Raw genomic sequence first — 20,723 nt, 5'->3', positions numbered from 1 at the left:
AAAGAGAACGAACACAAACGTTCCTGGGTAGGCTTCCTAGTTAGGTCCTATTATCTCTTTATTATTCAACCTTAGCCTTCTACATTCCAGGAACAAATTTTGACCATATTTTGAAAATGAAATATTGACAAGAAGGTGTGACTATTAATTAGAGACACCACATAATTAGCAACAACAAATCCACTTACTTTTTTCTCCTTCTCATGATGTTTATCCTGAGAGTGAGAGGAAGAATCACTTAAACTTTGATCATATGACCTATTAGATCCCCGTTTGCTCTTTTTCTAAAAAGAGAAAGTATATTTACGTACGTGAAAAGGAACTATTTTAATGAAGGAAAGGTATAAAGTATTTCAAGTGACAAAATGCCTTACTGCTTGACTCATGAAAAACTAGCAAAAATGACTGACAAAGTCAACAGAACCATCCAAAACACAGCAGAATAAAACCTACTCTTTAATTTAACATTATGAATTTATAATTTGCAAACATTTTTTCCACAAACAAAGAGCCTGTACACCATCCTTTAACAATAATGACCTATACCAAGATAAGTTGTCAGAAGATGAGAATGTAAACAAAACAAAGATTCTTCTCAAGTAAATATCATGTTAAACCATGGTGCTGACACTGCCATTAATTTTATACGTAGAACGGGAAGAGATGCATACTTGAGGCACGCTTGCTTGCTTCAAGTGCATTCTCAGGAGCCAGCCTGCTGACTTCGTAATTTATCACCCAGATAAATTAGTTGCCTGCAGTTTCTTACCAGTTATGAAACCAAAGTTAAAAAATAATTTTAAGAACAGTATACAAGGATGTCAGGGCCAAATCTATGTTTTCACTAGTTACAGACACTATTATAAAGTATATTACTACCTGTAAGTCCTACTCAGGGACCAAGACAACTCCCCTACTTTGTTGTGGCAAAATCACCTAAAATTTCTGGAAGATCACATTATAACCCAGATGGCTGTATAAATATACTACAGAAAACAATCAATAGTTCTTAATGTTAAAACTCCACATGTACTATCGTACATAATACGGTAAAATGAAAAAACTACATTTTCTAGGCATTAGTGACAATTATGGCATCACTTTCAGCCCATCAGAAAACTGTGTGTGGCCTATATTCTCTAGCTTTTTCCTTTTTTCACAATTGGTCTTTGTGTTGTAGTCTCCAAGTGGAAAATTACAGTGTTAAATAGTAACATTTAAAATATGGTAGATGTGTGTTGTTTTGTTTTTTATAAAAGAACTACTCATTTAATATCAACATCAATTTATCTCCAATCACATCTACATTAAAGCAGTAATACCAAATTCAATTGCTATAACCATGAATTGAGTCAGGGCTTGTTCTCACTACTTTAAAAGCTTCATTTATTTTTACTCACGTCCCAAGTTTAATACATGTTTAAGGCAATGCACTTCAGTTTTTCCACAAAATAAACTTGTTGGGTAAGCCCCTATGCCCTGCTGATCTTGATGAATTCACTTCATGGTAAAACTTAAGTTTCTTGATTTCACTGTTTTTACCTTGGGATAGCCAACAGGTATTAGTTTGCCACAAGACAGAAGACTCAACATTTTTTGCAGCAAGACCTTTAGCAGTGAATTTAATCTTAACATGTTAATATTTTTCTGAACCCACACATACATGCCATACATGCACATACACTGAACATTAACAGGTATGTAGAACTAGCAATTCAGTGACTGGAAGGGGTAACGACTCAAAGAGCCTAATCCAAAATCCACTGACAGCAAATACAGTGTTTTCCACTGATTTCAGAGAAATTTGGATCAGCCCTGAAAGAATTCCCTTGATGTAGGACAAAAGCAAACAGCCAGGGGCTTCAGCTGGCTGTTAGAGCAACTGGAACAATGCTAAAAGAAGAACAGAAGGAAGAGAGAAGAAACTGGGGACTGATGCATCTTTCACTACATGGGTGCCAAAAGGAAAGATTTCTTAGATACTTCCAAAAGAAAATCCACATGTCTGGTGGCCAACTAATCAAATTAGAAGAAGGAAACATTACAGGAACTTAATACAATCAGAAGGTCATTTTGAATAATTAAAGTCTATTACCAAGTTTAAAAAAAAAAAAAGACATCTGTCTAAACGGGATCCCTATTTTTCTCTGACAGAGATAATATATTTCAAAGTAGCCATTTATAATACTGTAATCCATTCAGGTAGTATTTTACAATCATTAATTTAATGAAGAACAAACATTTTTCATGCTTTGTCTAATTTTTATTCACTTTTTAATATAATGTACACCTTAACTTACATAAAACACTATTTTAAAATGTTATTAGTAACTCAATGATTGAGTGAAAATTAAAGTTGGTGTCATTTCCTTACCAGTTTACTAAAATGGTATTTACAGTAGCCACAGTACTGGACATTATCTGCACCATTGCCCTCTTCTTCACAAAGCAGTCCTGCAAACTGAGCACTGGGGGGGGGGAAAAAATTAAAAAAAAAAAAAAAAAAATCAAGATCATCCAAGACAAATTTTTTTTTCAAATGATATTGTATCCAAATGATCTCATTTCCAAAGATATAAATTATTCTCAAAGTAATGCAGACACCTTTTACAACTCTCTCACTAGCCACTAGACACTCAAGAAAGGTATACACACTTATACATATACTTTAAGCCTTTGGGAGCTGCTGGGTGATAAACATTTGGGGAAGAGAGGAACTCAAGCAACTTAAATGAAACTTTCTGTTTAAAACCTTTCTAAACTAAAGAATAAATATTTTAATAGACCTCTGCAGAAAACTATTCAAGAATCAGACCTGTCCTCCTCTGAGCTGACAATAAAATTACATTAATAAAATTATTTTAAATAAAACCAAAAAGTAATGTAAACCAACAATATATGGCTTGGTTTGTTAAGCTGGACAATGTCAGGTTAATTTAAAAATGAATAAGACTCCTTGCTTGCATTAATAATACCTTATTCTATTCAATTTTAAAATCAAATCTACTTTTCAGCATTTGTACTACCGATTTATCTCATACAATCAACTTGGAACTTGAAAATCAACTGTTCAGTTTCATTTTCCACTTCTCTTTCATTAAACTCAGTGATACAATTTTACAGTTAAAATGCTGCAAGGAAATGTGTAAATAAAACCAAACCCCCCCAATTTTCAAATTGAAAAAAGAAAACAGTATCTTCTATTAACATAGTATGATCTTATCCTACGCTTTTCCCCCCCTAAATAAATGTATGCCCTTAACAAGTAAGGGCACACAATATCGCTTGGAGCCAAGTTTTCCTATGCTCAGTTTAACATATTAAAATATTTAGATTGATTCTAATCCCACTTTTCTCTTTTGGAGCTTTTTTATCAATCCAATACCCACAAAACTAGCTTTACATCTATTTTTTCAAGCTAGTGCATATTACTGCACGTTCCTTCAATTTTACTAATATTATGGGTGTCCCTCTAGTCTCAAATGTACGTAATACTAACCCTTTGACTAGGTATCATGCTATGTTGCATGAATATTTCACATCAAGTCACAACACACCAAAAAGCATAATAATTAAAATGAACATTCTGGGGCTTTTTTCTTTATGACAGCCTTAAAATTTGAAACTTGGAAGTTGGACAGGAAAAGAGAGAGAGAGAGAGAGAGAGAGAGAGAGAGAATGACCATGGAAGAGTAATTAGCGGTAGACAGTATAACTAAACACTTATGCAAGTGAAAAAAGCTTTAGACATGCAAGTAGTCCCTGTGAGAGTTTAATGGTTCTACTTGCATGGTTAAAGGTAGTCATGTTTAAATATTTTTAGGGGTAAGTCTATTATTTTTATGATGAAAGAAAACTTAAAATTGATCCTTTGCTGTAATAGAGGGGTGCTTACAGAAAAATGTAAAACTGAAACATTCTGCTCGTTTCTGGCTTAGTACAATTGCACATATATGCTTGATCCTGTCACTGACGATGTATAGAGATGCATAGAGACACATGGAAATCAGGGCCTAACCAGAGTAAATTGTAAGATAAAAGGCCTTAATGTCTGCCCATGAACAATTCAAATATCAAATTTGCCCTGAAGAAAGAGAAAAAAAAAAACATAATTCCATTTAGTTAAGTTAGTAAACGATATTTCCCAGATCTGACAAATATCACACTTGCACTGTAGACTGGCACAAAAAGATAAGTGACAAATGCTGAAACATAATGCTGCACTGTTAAAAGAAGGAAAATGCCAAGGAATTCATATCTAAACAATATGTTACAATACAGCAGGCTTATCTGAATTCAAAAAGCCCCAAATATTTACAATACAAGTTCCAGAACATTTTAGGTTGATGTTATTGAATTTTGTTGTGTATTTTAGCAAGTTATACAAAAGTTATCTTTTTGTTCCTGGAACTGGCTCAAGGTAAAAGCTCAAACAAGCTAAATTAAAAGAAACGATTGTTTCTTTCAGACATACACTGAAATATTTCTAGCATCTTATAAAATGCTGGCTGACATGGACCAATAAAACAATAAAACTTATTTATGAAATGTAGTATTGCCCTATCAAATTTGCCATATTTATGTGTTTACTCCTCCATGAAAAATGGCACCTATTGCAATAATACATAAAGCATTAAGCCTTCATTCCCACTTGGCCTACACCTCTACTGAAGTCCCTGCAGCTTGTGTAGACATACCCAACCTAGCTATCTTGGGTACTAGTTTGGCTACTGTTAGCTGTATAGCTGTACCCACATGAAACAGCATGGGGTAACCACACAGACACTCACCTGGCCTCTAAGACAAGTTTGCAGCCCACTCTGAATACCATGTTATCATGACTTAATTGTTAGCAGTACCCAAACAAGTTACCATATTTATTTCAATTATAAGACAATGTTTTTCCCCCGCAATAAGCGTGGTGGAAAAAACTCTTCATCTTATATTTGCATACCAGCAACCCCCAACTCCTTTAAATATGTTGGCTATCATTAAACTGCTGCTAGGAGCAGCATGTGCTCAGTCATGGAAACTAACTATGAAGTTGACTGAATACAACCCATGCTGAGCATGCCCATAAAACATATAGTCCATATTAGGCAAACACACTGATGGGAAACTTTTTGTTTTGTTTTGTTTTTTTGTGTGACCCTTAAAAAATGTGCCATTGCTCCCCCAGGAGGGAATGAGCACTGCAATACTAGGCCAGCACTCCGGAGGTACTACAATACCTGGTCAGCACTCGGGAGAGGCTAAACACCCTCCCTGGTAACAAAAAATGCTGATGTGAAAAGTGTGTGAATGTGTGCGCCCCTTAAAAAAAAGGCAGTTGCCCCCGCAGGGAGGGAACAAGCACCAGGCCTGGAGGTACTGCAATACCAGGCCAGCACTCAGGAGAGGCCAGACATCTTCCCCAATGGCAAAAACTGCTGATAACAAAAGTGTAGGTGTGTGTGCAGTTGTTCCTCCAGCGGGGAATAAGAACCCAACCTGGAGGTACTGCAGTGCCAGGCCAGCATCATAAAGGCCAGAGCTAGGCCTGACATCTTCCCCTTGATACCAAAAATGCTAATTTGATTTGAACCAAAAGGCTTTTTTTTTTTTTTTTAAAAAAGAATTTTTTAATGTTCCAGGCCAAATCAGCCAAATCAAATCCAAATCCATGAGTCAGTCCAGAACCATAAGTGGCCCTACAATGAGCAAACCTCCTCCATCCCCACCAGGGGCTTCAGATATTTCCAACATCTTTTGGCAGGCATCCTACATGCAGGCCCCAGGCTGGAGGCTTGGGGTTCAGATGCCCCCAAGTTTTGCCTGCCCTTAGCCATATATGGCTGCAGGAGCAATCTAGGGAGGAGCCTCCCATTTCCATAAAATGGGCATTAGGCCCCAACACCTCAGCGGGTACTAAACCACACCAGAAGAAGAGTTATCCCCAGGAACGCTTAAGGAAAACTGCCTTCTTGGACCCAGATACATGGTGTTTTGCCTGTCAGGTAAAGGCCAACCAAAAGGATAAGTTAGTACAGTTCAGCTGAATAAGATACAATGCCCATTGTGTTCAGTCCCCTTCAGCACCAACTCTTTTTCAAGTCATGGTAAGCCACTACATCAAATACATTTAAATTTTCCTTTCATTCTCAAAGCTGAGCAGTGCCTTTCTTTCCCATTTCCAATTATTCCTGTTTCTTCACAAACCTTAAATGTCTAGCAAACACTACCATAATTCTATGCAGCTGAGAGGCTCTGTCACCCCCTCTCTCAGCCTGTCACATGTGATTAATGTACCCCTCTATGGGGTAGAAGCAGACCAGGCAGCCCTGAACTTCATCTGCATATACATTTTGGAGGGTCTGATGACTTGACATAAGAATATCCAGTTCCAGTCATGAATGAGCAAGGGGCTAAGTATGTGGATCTTCTGGGGGGCAGAGGGATGGTACCTGGAGTACAGACACAGACACACACACACACACACACACACACACACACAGAGCAGTGCTGGGGTGTGGGGTCACCATGGCTTGAAATACTGTTGAATCTGCTGGGGGCCAGCCCAATGAACTATATGGTATGTTATGAACCTTTTGGCCCTGGACCAAAAGCATGTAGTTTGTGCTATGTATAACTAGGTATGAAAGTGTTACTCAAAAGTGTGTTTATAGAGCACCTGTGCTAAAAATTACAGCACTTTGCAACAAGTTAAATGCATTAATTCTAGACAAATTAAGTCTATTGCTATGTTTATTTAAAAGTCAGCATTTTTGGTCCCTTGCATTTCACATTAACAAGGAGGAGCGGGGGAATGAGGCCAGGCAATTACTACAGTTCTAATTCTGACCCCGAGTCTCAGCTGGGGCCAAAATCAGACCCACAGCAGTCTTCTGCCCTACTCTGCAGCATCTGCTCTCCCCTCTGTCCTTTCCCCCCCTTACTGTCACCCTCGCTTCCACGTTGTGCTCAGGGAAGGAATAGAGCCTGAGCAGGGTTTAACAGTATGTGGGGGCAGGAAGGCTGCAGGAGGAAGAAGTGTGGGGGAGGAGAGCAGAGGACAACAATACCACCTAATCCCCGCAGCCACTATTTTCCCTGCTGTAGCAGTGGGAAGGGGACAAATTCAAGATAACCCTCCAATAATTAGATTCTACACCTGGAAAATTATAACAAATTAATACATTTTCCATACACAGAATCTAATTATTTGGGAGTCATCTTATATTTTATGTTTGATGAAATGCAGTAATTTAAAGCTAACTTGGATATGCCTACACAAGCTGTAGTCACAAAACAGATTGCAGCATAGATTTACTCTTTGATACCATGACAATAGATGCCTCAGAAATACCAGTTAACTGTTTGTATTTTTCATTTTCAGTCTGTTTTGTTTTTAAAGGATTTCCGGTATATCAAGCAATATATACTTACCATGTTACATGGAAAGCTTGTCGACATCCATGTTTATTACATGTCATGCAAGCACCAGTGGCTGCTTTGCTTTCTCTGCCTTGTTCATCACAAATATAGCACGTCTATTAAAAAAAAGTATTCATATGTGACAAAGTACACAAATTATTTTTGTGTTACTAGCAGGAAATATTTTAATGTGGTGTGCTATAAGAGAATTGATTTTTTCAATTTTGTAGGCAAGCTTACTTGAGCACTCCTATAGTCTAATCACAATTTTTTAAAGCAGGTCATCATATAGGCTATTTAAGTTTTCTGTAACACTAATGTATTTTTGATACAACTATACAAACATAAAATAATGTAATAAATCTGCACACCACTTCTGTATCAGTCTAATTTAAAAAATGGGAAAAACTGCAGCAGAGAGACAAAAAAAATTTGCTTAACAGCCAAAGGCCATTATTAAACCTCAGAATTTTCCCAGGTCCCAACCCTATGCTTATTCCGTTAAATCACTCAGTCACTTAAATTTGCTTTTAAGAGTATTACTGGTAGTACTGGGATTTTCCAAAGGAAAAAAAATCTAACAATGTGCCTCAAACCATGAGCAAAGTTCAGTGGCCTTTAACAAAGTTTCAGAATGCAATTAAACACAGTTTCTATTTAAATATTACTCTAAGACAGCACAGTCTGAATAAACATATTGTCAAAAGCTAGTATGGCTGTAACCTTGTTTAAAAACAGTTTCATTTAGGATTCAAAGGCCAGGGAACATGTTAAGATTTAAAACAAATAGTTAGATATCTTAAAACATTGTTACAACATTTCATAAGTGCATGCTATTTACAGGGAGAGCTATGGCAATTTCTATCATTTAAAATTATTAGTTAAGTAGAAAAATGAGAAGAAATAAAGCACAAAATTTATTTTTTCATTATTTCACCATATTTTAGTTGCATTTTTATAAATATATACTAAAATGAATCAGCGTAGACTATGCTACAGCATCTCCTATCGATGATCTGGAGGTTGTAGCTAAAATTACTGCTTTTTTTTTTTTTTAACATAATTTTGGAGGAATGTCAGTTCCTTGAGTTAAAAAGATCATACTGTATCATTTTTATAATATGGTTGAAACCTACTCCATAAACACAAAGCAATTGTCACTGTAGCTTCTTCATGGAAGTACCCTCTGATGTAAGCAGGACAAAAAGAATGCCTATTTATATTAAAACATAAACTTCAAATTTTCACTACCACTTTGTATGGAGCTACCATTTAAAAAACTTGAGATCAGAGGGGAAAGAAAAACAGCTCTGGCTTCTCTTTTTCAAAATCTTCTACCCTTAGTAGCATCCCTGAACAAGAGAAAGGTAAAGGACACTTCATATAGCTTTTACATATGGGCTATCCCCTTCAATGAGACAAAATGGGAATGCATAGGATAGATGGAAAACTTTTATAATCAAAGAAAAGAATACATTTTAAGAAATGTGGATAAGAAAAAAGTAAAACAAAGAGCAAGGAAAAGGATATAAAGTACAAATAAAGAAACATTAAAGTTGATTAAATTAGGTGAAAGACAGAATGGCTTTTTTATGGCCCCGTCTGGACCAGAACTTAAAGTATAACATAATTTTAGGAAAGACATACGAACTACAGTAAAAGCTGCACTATCCGGCACCTTACAAGCTGGCATGCTCTATTAACCAGCATGCCAGCTTGTAAGGGGAAAAGTGAAACCGGAAGTGCCCACTGTGGCACTTCCAATTTCGCTGAGCCCCCACGGCCCAGGGCAAAGCACCCTGCACTACTGAGCCCCCATGGCCCAGGGCATAGCAGCTTGCGTGGGGCCCCCCCTCCCTGTCCCTCGGGGCCCATGGGGCCCACAGGAGGGGCAGCGATGCAGCGGGAGAGGTGGCATGCCCCAGACACGACAGGAGAGGCGGTGGCCTGAACAGGCAAAGACGCCTGTTTGGCCCGCTCAGTTAACTGGCATATTTTGTTATCCAGCACCCCCCATTCCCCATGGGTGCTGGATAACAAAGCTTTCACTGTACAATGTTTTAAAGTCTACTCTAATGTAAATTGCTTGTCCTTTACTAGATTGTCAAAAAGCACTACTTGGCACATGTTAATTAATATCTGCTCAAATCACATATTAGTGAACTAGGGATAATTTTACTTAATTCCTTACCTCACTCAACCTGTATATCAAGATTACAGCCCACACAGTACCAGAGAATACCCACTGTTCCATGCCCTATACACTATCAAAGGATTCAATGCTCAACTATTTAAAAAAGCCAAGTTGCCACCCATGTCTTGAAGTTACTTCTAGTTAAGTTCCTTTCTCCTCTTTGCCCTAAACAGAACATTTCCAAAATAGAACACTAAATTAAACAGAATACATAAAGCACAAGATATGGATGTTATTTTATTACTCTACCACCTCATATTCTCTTACCATACATCTAATTCTTCTTCTTAACTATATCCTGGTAAGAAATGATGCACACATCACATTCGATACTGACGCAACTCCATCTTCCAGGGCTTTGAACTGCTTGCAAGACCTATACCTAAGCACTATTTGCACTTGGTTGTGGCCAACATTTTTAACTCGCACACAAATAAATAAATAAATGTTGTACTCTAGTAAAAATTTACAAAACAACACTGTAGATAAGCTACCAAATTCAAGATAATCCAATTCTCCTTACACCAGCCACAAAGGCCGTGTTCACATGAGTGTGGATGTTTGGTTCCTCAGGGACAACTAGCGGCAGCACACCTGGTGCTGCTGTTAGTTGTCTCTGAGGAACGCCTGTGCCACATGCACTCTGGTGTGCAGCAGGTTACCCTGGGTGGGGCAGGAGAGGCTGGGGCCAACACCGTGCTGGCCCCAGCAGCCTTACCTGGGGTCCTGGAGGCCTTCCAGGGCTGCAGCAGTAGCGATCCTGCCAATTGGAGCCTAGGTGGAAGCACAGCTTCAGAAGGCTCAGGTCTGATTTTGAGCAGCACATGCTTCCCCCATGTGTGCCGATCTGCTCCCCCCTCCCCCCCCCCGTTTTTTTTTTGACGACTAGATATCCAGGGGTTAATCCATGTCCTCCTCCCCCCAGCTGCTCCCTTGCAGCGCAAAGAACACTTGAATGTGCAGCATGTGACACCACAAACGTGTATGTGGCACTACATACTGCATGACCGCACACATTTGGATGTGACCAAAAAGTGTAACAGTAGTCACTGCTTCACCATCTCCATAAACAGAGCTGAAGATGCTACAAATTACTCTTTACCACGTGAGCTAAAAACCAACTTTGAAACGAAATTTCTCCAAATCTCTGTTCTCTTTTGTGGACTGGACTAATATTTCCCACAATTTGGTAAGAGCCCAGGATCCCTTTACAAAAGTATTTTCACTTGATAGACGAGGCCAAGTAATAGATGGACCTTGTTTGATGCTACTGAAGATTTAGGATGCTTCAACTCTGAACAAACCCACAACCAACATCTACAGAAGTGTCAGTAACTTAATATTCACAAGGAAGAAAGAATGCAATTCTTCTCCAATACAGCCCTTCAGTAAGCTTTCTAAATGGGCAACAAACAAAGTGCTTATGTAGGACAAAATTCTCCATTTAAGAAAGATGCTATGTTTTAACAAGGCTGCAAGTATCAGAGACCCTTTACACTGTAAAATGTTAAAACAGCTTGCATTGTTACTTTTGCATATCTGCTAGCATGTCTTTCTCTTTGAAAATTTTCCAAATTTGAATCTTCTACATATGCAGAAATAAAGCTTAAAGGTGAGATGGATGTAAAACAAACCCTGCACGCAAAATATAACTTATAATACTACATTTTCTGTGCAGGATTGCAGAGACCATAACTATATATACAGTCTATATGCCATAAGCCAGAAAGAATTTCTTGTGGTCTCAGTTTCTGCAGAATTTAGTGATTAAGCAAGTTTTCTAGTCCTTACAGTTGAGAAACATTTTATAAACAAACTATTGTATTTACACAAATCCAAGACAACTTCGGATTTACTTCAAATTTAAGAAGACCAACCCTAATAATTAGATTCTATACATGGAATTCTGTTTCATGTAAAGTATCTAATTAGTGGAAGATCATCTTAAATTCATCCCCTCCACTGCTGTGGCACAGAAAGCAGCACCAAGGGATAAGGGGCCAGGCCCCTGTCCCTTAAACTCCTCTCCTGCCCCTTGTCCCCTCCATGCCTGCCTCCCTGCTGCCTATTCCCCTGCCACGTGGCCCCTGCACCTGCCCATGTCTGTGCCTGCCCCACCACTCCATTTTCCCCAACCCCTGCTCCCACCTGCAATCTGCCTTCCTCAACCCGCTGCACCCCTGTAGCCTGTCCCCCCACCTCCTACTGCCCTCTGCAGCCTGGCCCCACCTGAAGCCTGCACCTACCACACCCTGTTCCCCCACACACTCCCTACTCACCCACCCCCCTTTACCTAGTTCTGTAACTCTGTTCCAGATCTGGGCACCCAGCACCAGCAGCAGCTTCATCCAGCCCCAGCCCCAGCCTGGGAAGGAAAAGGGTTGGCAGCTCCCAGGAGGACTTAGGTCAGGGCTGGAGGGACTATAGCCTGAGCAGAAAATAAAGGGAGAAGTGGGAGCTGACAGGGGAGCAAAAGGGAAGAGAGAGGAGGAGAAAGCAGACAAAAGGGGGAGCAGGGTACTGGAGGCAGGCACAAGCACAGGGGCAGAGATGGGGGGGCAGGCTGCAGGTTCCCTCCATGTGGTCTCTCCCAAGCTCCCCCCCAGCCATGAGCCTCCTCCCTGCAAGACGAGCCATTCTGGCCCAGGGCAGGCAGCAGCTCAGCTCTAGCTTCAGCCTCAAACCTGGGCACAAAGCCAGGTCTGAGTCATCAGTACTTGAATCCAAGACAAGGCTCCCCAACACCCCACCATAATGATGGGCGGGAAAATACGCATCTTGGATTTATTGAAATACAGTACTAGCCTATAGCTCATAATAAGGATATAAATTACCACTATTAATCTCAATTAATTTAAACTCCAAACTGCAACAAAAACTGTTTGACAAGGTTCTTTGGGTAAATCTGATATCTTTTATTAAACCAACTCAAATAGCTGGAAAAATTCTTAGCAAGCTTTCGGGTATAAATACCTTGTCAGGCTGAGGAAGCATCTGCTCTTCCTGGATGGGAAGAATGGTAAAGAAGCCAGAGGCTGGTATGCATGCAAGAAAGGCAGCAGGGATACTTCCTCAGCCTGACAAAAGGTATTTAAACTTGAAAGCTTGCTAAGAATTTTTCCAACTATCTGAGTTGATCTAATAAAAGATGCCAGATTTACCCAAAGAACCTTGTCTGCCTATGTCCTTAGACCACCCCGGCTATAGCCTGCACCTCTGTAACAAAAACTATTTGAAATTTCTACTCTATTAACTGCCCTCCTGCTGACCATTTTAGAAGAACTATCCAGGCTTACCTACTATGACTAAATAACGTTAATCAAAGCTGATAGGTATTTCAATCTCTCAGCTATTGAAAACGTGGTCCCGTGTCTTCCCTCACTTCAACAAGACTCTGGAAATAGCAGTGGTGAAAGAAGTAGGAAATGCCTGTATCTTTTGGCTGTCTGTTACTATGTTGTCGGTTACATGATTACCCGGGGCAAATTCCAGCATGAGCTGACTCCCATGAAGCTACTCATTCACTGACACTTAAAGAACAATGGTGAAAACCAACTGCTTTGAACTCTATCCTTGACCCTCAGGTGGGCTGCATAAACCAGTCTGATTAGGTTAGAAAGATAGAGAGATAGAGGGAAACAAAGACCTTTGTGACTGATAAAAGGTCTGGCCCTGAAGCACAGAGTGAGATAAAGCCACTTGGGAGAAACCAGTGAATTTCACTTTCCAAAAATAGATTTATCTGCTAAGTTTGGTATACCTAGATTCTAAGAAGGCAGATGTGCCTGTAGATTGGTTGTCTACAAAACCCGTTTGGTCCTGTTACGCTTTCAAATTAAATAATACTTTGTTTTGAAGAGGCTGTTTGGGTTGTTGCACTGACACTTATTATAGTTCCTGAAGGAAAAACTTGCAGATGCTTGAAACTATTTACGCCTGCTGAGGAATCACAATTGATACACACAGTACTATATACCAGAAGCAGATCTCAATAAAGGAAGAACTGCAAAACGCCACCCTAGTACAAGTGAACCGAAGAGGCCTAATGCTGAGATGGCCACCCTTAGAGACCAGTGCAGAATTCAAATGTGTAACTAGTCCTAAATGGTGATGAAATAAACCCAAGGTTTTCAGCAACACCCATCTGAAGATTCATATTCCACCTCAGGGAAAGCCTTCCTAGAAACTATGCCAGTTTCCATTTGATATGCCTTCCCCTTCCCATCTATTTTGTCTTGTGTTCAAAACCATGTTTTATATACTGCTGTGTACATCTAAAGTGCCCTATAAACAAACAATTGTATGCATTTAACTTTAATGAAAATCCCATGTAAATGTATATGCAAATTAGGCATGACCTTGAGGGCCCTGGCAAATTGCCAAAGCAATTCTCATTGTTATAAAGGCTGCACGCCATGCATCCTTTTTTATATCAATATATCATGACAACTACGAATCTTTACAATTCCTTTATGTTACTTTTCTATTCAGAGTCCTCTGAATAAACAGGCATTTAGGGATTTACAGAAAACTAAAATTTTCAGAACATTGCTATGATTGTTTTAAAGGCTTTTTGCAAGTGAAATTGTACTAAGTATACACTAAAGAAAATAAAGAATGAAATAGTTACAGGTTACCTAATAAATGTTAAACACTTTTTCTTTTATTGGTGCTAAAATATATTTTAAAAGTGTAAGAACACTCAACTTGATTATTTTTTTAAATAAAGAGAGCACCCTCAAGTAATTCCTCTAAAATTGTTTCACTTATTATTAAAATTAAAGTTTATACATTTTAACTAAGGGCGCACTAATAAAAGACTTGTTGGGTTGATACCAATGGCAGATAATTAACTAGCCATATTGGCCGATATTGATCCGATTGCCAATATGCAGCCCGGCAGCCTGGAGAGCAGCGTCCAGCTTGTAAGTCTGTTTGGGGGGGGGAGGAGAGGGAAAAAGGTACGGGGGGAAGATCAAGGCCCCCATGGGGGGCTGGGGCAGGCACTGTGCAGCTGGGGCAAGGCAGGGAGGGGTGGGGTGCAGATGGAGACGCGAGTGGCTCATCTAGGGGGCACAGGAAGAGGGCAGCAGCTCCCACTGCTGTGCGCACCCCCGGGGGAGGCATGGGAGGTGTGTGCCCCATGGATTTGTGCATGGGGCGAGGGTGTGCTGCTGCTACAGGCTGGGGCTAGGGGTGGTGCTGGGCTCTTTCAGGCTGGGGGAGGAGGAGCAGCAGCAGCGCCAGGAGGGGTGCTATGGGGTGGGCTACAGCCACCCCAGAATTCACTGTAGCCCCCTTCCAGTGCTGCAACAGCAGTAACAAATCTGGAAAATGATGTGCATTCTTAACAAAATGAAGTGCTGCTAAAATAGAAAAATCTTCTCTCTCTATAATGATGTTACAGATTATAATAATAACAACAGTAAATACAATGCTGGATGAAAATTAATTTGTGCTGACAATTTGACTTAATACAAACAGTTTTGCACTGTGTTCATTCATTCTGCCATAGAATTCTTTTTAAAAGTTTATAACTGCTAAGTATGAAAGAGGCACATTTCTTACCATATATTTTTCTTGTGAAGAACACACTGCAAAAAAGATATTATGAAGTAAACTCACCTTCTGGAGCCTGTCTACCACATTTAAATACAAGTACTTTAAAGTGGTCAGTTTATAAAAATCACTGAAAGAGTCAGTTTAATAGTCTGGATAGTAGCAGGACTTTAATTGTTAGCAGTGCTGCTGCCATTCATTAACAAATAAATCCAGTATTGTTAAAGATGTTTACAAAATGTTGCAGTTGTCAATAGCAGTAACCCAAATTAAAAAAAATAATTAAAAAGATCTCAGGTGTATGTCATAGCCTGAGAGTTGGCTCAAATAAAAAGGCTGAGCCCTAATAAATGAAAAAAACTAGCATGTGTTTCCCCAAAGGCCACAGCTGACATCGACCTTAACAAATAAAAGAGTAGTTCAGGAAACTAACACAGACTGGATGCTTTCATAACTGAAAGCTTTTCAAGGTGAAAACAAAACAACAAAAGCTCAGAATTTCTTAAGAAAATATATCCTACCATGTTTTTAAAACAATCATATAATATGCAGGTGATATAACAATAATCTTAAGAAGGTTTCTTAAGAAGCAGCTCCTTAATATGACCCAGGAGTTTGCTCATGATGCTCAAAAACCACCAGAAATATATAATCACAAGAATCTTATCTGGGATTTACAAATCATTCATGACTAGCGAGTAAAAGGCTTTCAGGTAGTACAGACCAATCACACAAGCTGGAACATTAGCAGAAAGGAATGTCATGTAACTGGAAGAAAAGTAAGTTGAACAAGCAATCTGTAAATATATTTGTCAAACAACAAGAAAAAGATAAAAACTGATAGATAAAGGTAGAGAAAGTTAAATAAATTAAATGGTAAAGTCTCAAAATAATGTACAGTTTCAATCATGGAAATGAAGTAATATACACACACAACTTTAAAACAAAATTTTAAATACTTAATAAACAACATTAAATGAATACAAAGCTTTCAACAGCCAGAGAGGCTGTGAAGAAAAGAAAAAATAGCTATAACAACTGCTTAGAAAACAGGGAAAGGCTGATGCACCCACAGTTGGTGAGAAGAGGGGTCTAAATTTGTTCACCCTCTATAGCAAGTCTATACTACTGTATGCCTTAGCATCAACATTAAGTTCTACAGCAAATCTTGCCATTGCAGAAAGAGGCTGTTGTGGTTACTCTTCTAGTAGAAGAGCTCCCTGAATAGGCAAGAGAAGAGCTGTGTGCAACACCTTGGCTGTTCTGAAACTTTGGTAAATAAGAGGGTAAAAACATAGGGAGCAAAGATCAGGACAATGTGAGAGAGAGAAAAAATAAATGTTTAGATTATGTGGATGGGGAAAAAAGTAGAAGCGTTTATGAAAGGAAAATTAAAATAAAGGACAGAAGATATGAAGCAAGGAAAATGCAAGGGGCAGAAGGAAGCAAAGAATGTGAGTAGTAGTGAATTATATAAAGCAGCAGTTCTCAACCCACCCAGCCCTGTCAACCAGATGAGTGGAATCAGGCTAGTTCATGGGCTGGATCCGAGGCATGAGGTCAGTCCATGGACCTAATCCAGAGCAAGGTTGGCATGAGTGGTTGGTCCACAGGTGCGATTCAGTACGCTGGCCTGGCCCCAAGCACTGGATACAGCCATGGCCTGACCCCATGCATGAGCACAATCTGGTGTTCCATGTCAGGTCATCCAGTCCACAGCATTCCCCACAGGTCCAGAAGTTTGGCAGCATTTATTGCTGTGGCTGTAGGCTATAGGTTGAGCACCACTGCTCTAAAGAGTAGGGCTGCCATAGATGATGCAAAACCATCATCTTTTCTATGGAACCCTATCCTTCACTTTGTCCCAAGGGCTTGAAACAGCTACATGAAAGAACCCAAATGAAGATGAAAGAGGAGCAAGAAAAATGCATGCAATAATGCCAATTAGAAATAAACAAAACGGTTTATCAGTAGCATGTAAAAGATAAATTGGACAATATACGAAGAGGGAGGAAATTAAAAAAGAATAGAAAATGAGAGCATCACAACTGAAACACTAAGTAAAATAACATGCATGGAAGCAAGAGCAAACAAAACACCCCTGCAAAAACAAATTTAAAAAAATATCCAGAGTCCAATAAAACTAAACATTACTTATACGAGTATTTATTGCATTAAGTTAAAGGTACTACTCATATCTGTAAGGGTTGCTCAATTTAGCACTAATGGAGTAACATCATTTTTCTACTCTTAGCAATTAGAGGATAAACTTGTTTATAAACAGCCACATGAGCATCTGAAGTAGTATTAGTTGCAATAAGATTTCAGCTAAAAACATTAAAAACAAACTTTCTTAATCCCCTCTTTCACAGGGAGTAATTAAAATAACATTGTGGTTAGCAGCATATTTTAAAAGAAAGGAGATACCCAAGTAGATACTTCAAGTTATATAAAGTACTTGAACAAGACATACTAACGTAAAGACTAATTTAATAAATAAACTTCATTAACTCTTTGAAAAAATTATATAAAAAAAGACATTCAATCATAAAGTCTAAATTAATCCTCTATTTTACAAATTAAACCAAGGCATATTGTACAACAAATTTGATGCATGACATGACAGTTAAATTATTCTTTTTTTAGAAATGTAAAGTTATATATAAAATTTTATTTTAACAAGCTTAAAAATTAAAGACAAGGTTTTAGCTTATATAGAAATATATACAATATATATATATATATATATATATACAGAAATGAAAGTCATAAATACACATAATTATACCTTATTATAACGCTCATGAGGAACAGACTGCAACACGATAGGTTCCATTGTAGAAACATTTGCAAACTGCACCTCGGGAATGTACAGGGCACAAACCACATGAGCCCAACCTACAAAAAGTTATAATTGCATTTTATTTTAGCACATTTTGAAAACTCAAAATATATAAAATATAGCAAAGAAAAGAGTTTACATCACATTTTGCCACAGATTATTTTAAATATTCATAACATTAAATATATGCTGTTTTTAACTTGATTCTTACCATAAGATAGGATGCAATGCAAAGACTGGGTGTAATACATTCTCAAAAATCTACCGTTTGAAGCTGTGGAGAACATATCCAAACAACCACCACCACCATCACCATTCTAAAGGTAATTATTTATCCATATAAATATTAGCACGCTAAGTAGAACAGATTATTTCTTAGGTTCTTTTAAACCAATAGGTTCAACACTGAAAATAAACCGACAAAATCCCAAAACTTAAAATTTTGCAAAAAAAAGAATACTCTATGAAACAGCTAGAAGTCATACAAGCATAATCAACCATGTAATCACATTCTCTCACATTTTTCAGGTTATCTATAGCTCACAATGTTCATTTTATTTCACTAGATTATGGGTTCTTTCAAAAGACATTTTCCTGAAAAGTTCTCTCTTCATACAACATTTCCGCCACAAGGAGAGTAAATTACTGCATGATCAGTCTTTTCTCTTCCTTCTTAGGTCAAATATATAAATTCTATCTTTTCTCCTATTTCCATATTGACAACATCATTGCAAAACATCAGTTCGGGTTCGCTGAGGACAATTTCGTCACTTACCATCTTTTTTTAGCTCTATAACAACATTTCAAAGGAAGTCTGACTTGTCTTTTTTTTCCCTTTAAATATACATTCAACAATTTGTGCCAGCTAGAAAACAACTGTATTTGCTACACTTTCATCACGAGGGATCCTGGTTTTCTCTGTTCAAAAATCACAAGTTCACCAATTTAAATGCACACAACCCTCCCCTCCCCCCCAGCACGCCCAAATTCTCTGATTAAAACCCCCAAAATCCAAGATTAAAATGAAACACGACTATATATATATAGGTATTAATTGAACACAATGTTTTATTGGTATATTTACAATTTTAAATCAAACAAGCATAAAAATTAAAGACAAGGTTTTAGCTTATATAGAAATATATACAATATATATATATATATATATATATACAGAAATGAAAGTCATAAATACACATAATTATACCTTATTATAACGCTCATGAGGAACAGACTGCAACACGATAGGTTCCATTGTAGAAACATTTGCAAACTGCACCTCGGGAATGTACAGGGCACAAACCACATGAGCCCAACCTACAAAAAGTTATAATTGCATTTTATTTTAGCACATTTTGAAAACTCAAAATATATAAAATATAGCAAAGAAAAGAGTTTACATCACATTTTGCCACAGATTATTTTAAATATTCATAACATTAAATATATGCTGTTTTTAACTTGATTCTTACCATAAGATAGGATGCAATGCAAAGACTGGGTGTAATACATTCTCAAAAATCTACCGTTTGAAGCTGTGGAGAACATATCCAAACAACCACCACCACCATCACCATTCTAAAGGTAATTATTTATCCATATAAATATTAGCACGCTAAGTAGAACAGATTATTTCTTAGGTTCTTTTAAACCAATAGGTTCAACACTGAAAATAAACCGACAAAATCCCAAAACTTAAAATTTTGCAAAAAAAAGAATACTCTATGAAACAGCTAGAAGTCATACAAGCATAATCAACCATGTAATCACATTCTCTCACATTTTTCAGGTTATCTATAGCTCACAATGTTCATTTTATTTCACTAGATTATGGGTTCTTTCAAAAGACATTTTCCTGAAAAGTTCTCTCTTCATACAACATTTCCGCCACAAGGAGAGTAAATTACTGCATGATCAGTCTTTTCTCTTCCTTCTTAGGTCAAATATATAAATTCTATCTTTTCTCCTATTTCCATATTGACAACATCATTGCAAAACATCAGTTCGGGTTCGCTGAGGACAATTTCGTCACTTACCATCTTTTTTTAGCTCTATAACAACATTTCAAAGGAAGTCTGACTTGTCTTTTTTTTCCCTTTAAATATACATTCAACAATTTGTGCCAGCTAGAAAACAACTGTATTTGCTACACTTTCATCACGAGGGATCCTGGTTTTCTCTGTTCAAAAATCACAAGTTCACCAATTTAAATGCACACAACCCTCCCCTCCCCCCCAGCACGCCCAAATTCTCTGATTAAAACCCCCAAAATCCAAGATTAAAATGAAACACGACTATATATATATAGGTATTAATTGAACACAATGTTTTATTGGTATATTTACAATTTTAAATCAATTTGGAAGCCTACCAATGCCTCAATCACTATACTAAAGATACATTTTAAGTGCCTATGAATTTGGTATTTGATTTTAGGTTTTTTATCATGGAAAAATCAGAGCTCCCTGGGACACAGGTCCAGGCCCCTCACTCCCCACCCACAGCCCTGTTGGACAGGGCCCCCAGCTGCCAGGGCTGAGACCAGGGACCCGGGTCCACAGCCCTGGCAGCTGTGGACCCTGGCAGCTGTGGACTGTGGATTGTGACTCCTGCAGCCTGGGCCCTGTCCAAGCCCAGCTGACACCCACAGAAGGCAGTAGCTGAGCCCTCAACAGGCAGCCCGCCCCCACCTGGCACACATTTGGGGGGGGGAGG

At 38.3% G+C, this 20,723-nt stretch overlaps 1 protein-coding gene across 11 annotated transcripts in view; it reads right to left on the bottom strand.

Moving 5' to 3' along the window:
* MLLT10 (MLLT10, histone lysine methyltransferase DOT1L cofactor) overlaps positions 1 to 20,723 on the bottom strand; it is a 242,181-nt gene that overhangs the window by 166,067 nt on the left and 55,391 nt on the right. For 2 of the 11 annotated variants that reach the window (XM_025199722.1, XM_025199715.1), the window contains exons 3-5: positions 7,426 to 7,529; positions 2,375 to 2,468; positions 189 to 284 (exon numbers count right to left, since the gene is read on the bottom strand). The exons of 1 other annotated variant lie outside the window; for it this stretch is intronic. In XM_025199722.1, the coding sequence (XP_025055507.1) occupies positions 189 to 284; positions 2,375 to 2,468; positions 7,426 to 7,472 (237 nt within the window). In that variant the 5' untranslated portion in view covers positions 7,473 to 7,529. Of the gene's footprint in view, positions 1 to 188; positions 285 to 2,374; positions 2,469 to 3,895; positions 4,085 to 7,425; positions 7,530 to 17,954; positions 18,064 to 19,215; positions 19,326 to 20,723 lie in introns of those variants that run through there. 8 more of the 11 variants (XM_025199718.1, XM_025199719.1, XM_025199714.1 and 5 more) reach the window with 8 other exon arrangements.

This window comes from Alligator sinensis, unplaced genomic scaffold (genome assembly GCF_000455745.1).
Source record: "Alligator sinensis unplaced genomic scaffold, ASM45574v1 scaffold221_1, whole genome shotgun sequence".
NCBI classification, from domain to species: Eukaryota; Metazoa; Chordata; order Crocodylia; family Alligatoridae; genus Alligator; species Alligator sinensis.
The sequence above is the reverse complement of the archived record's forward strand: the minus strand, read 5'-3'. Positions and strand labels throughout refer to the sequence as shown.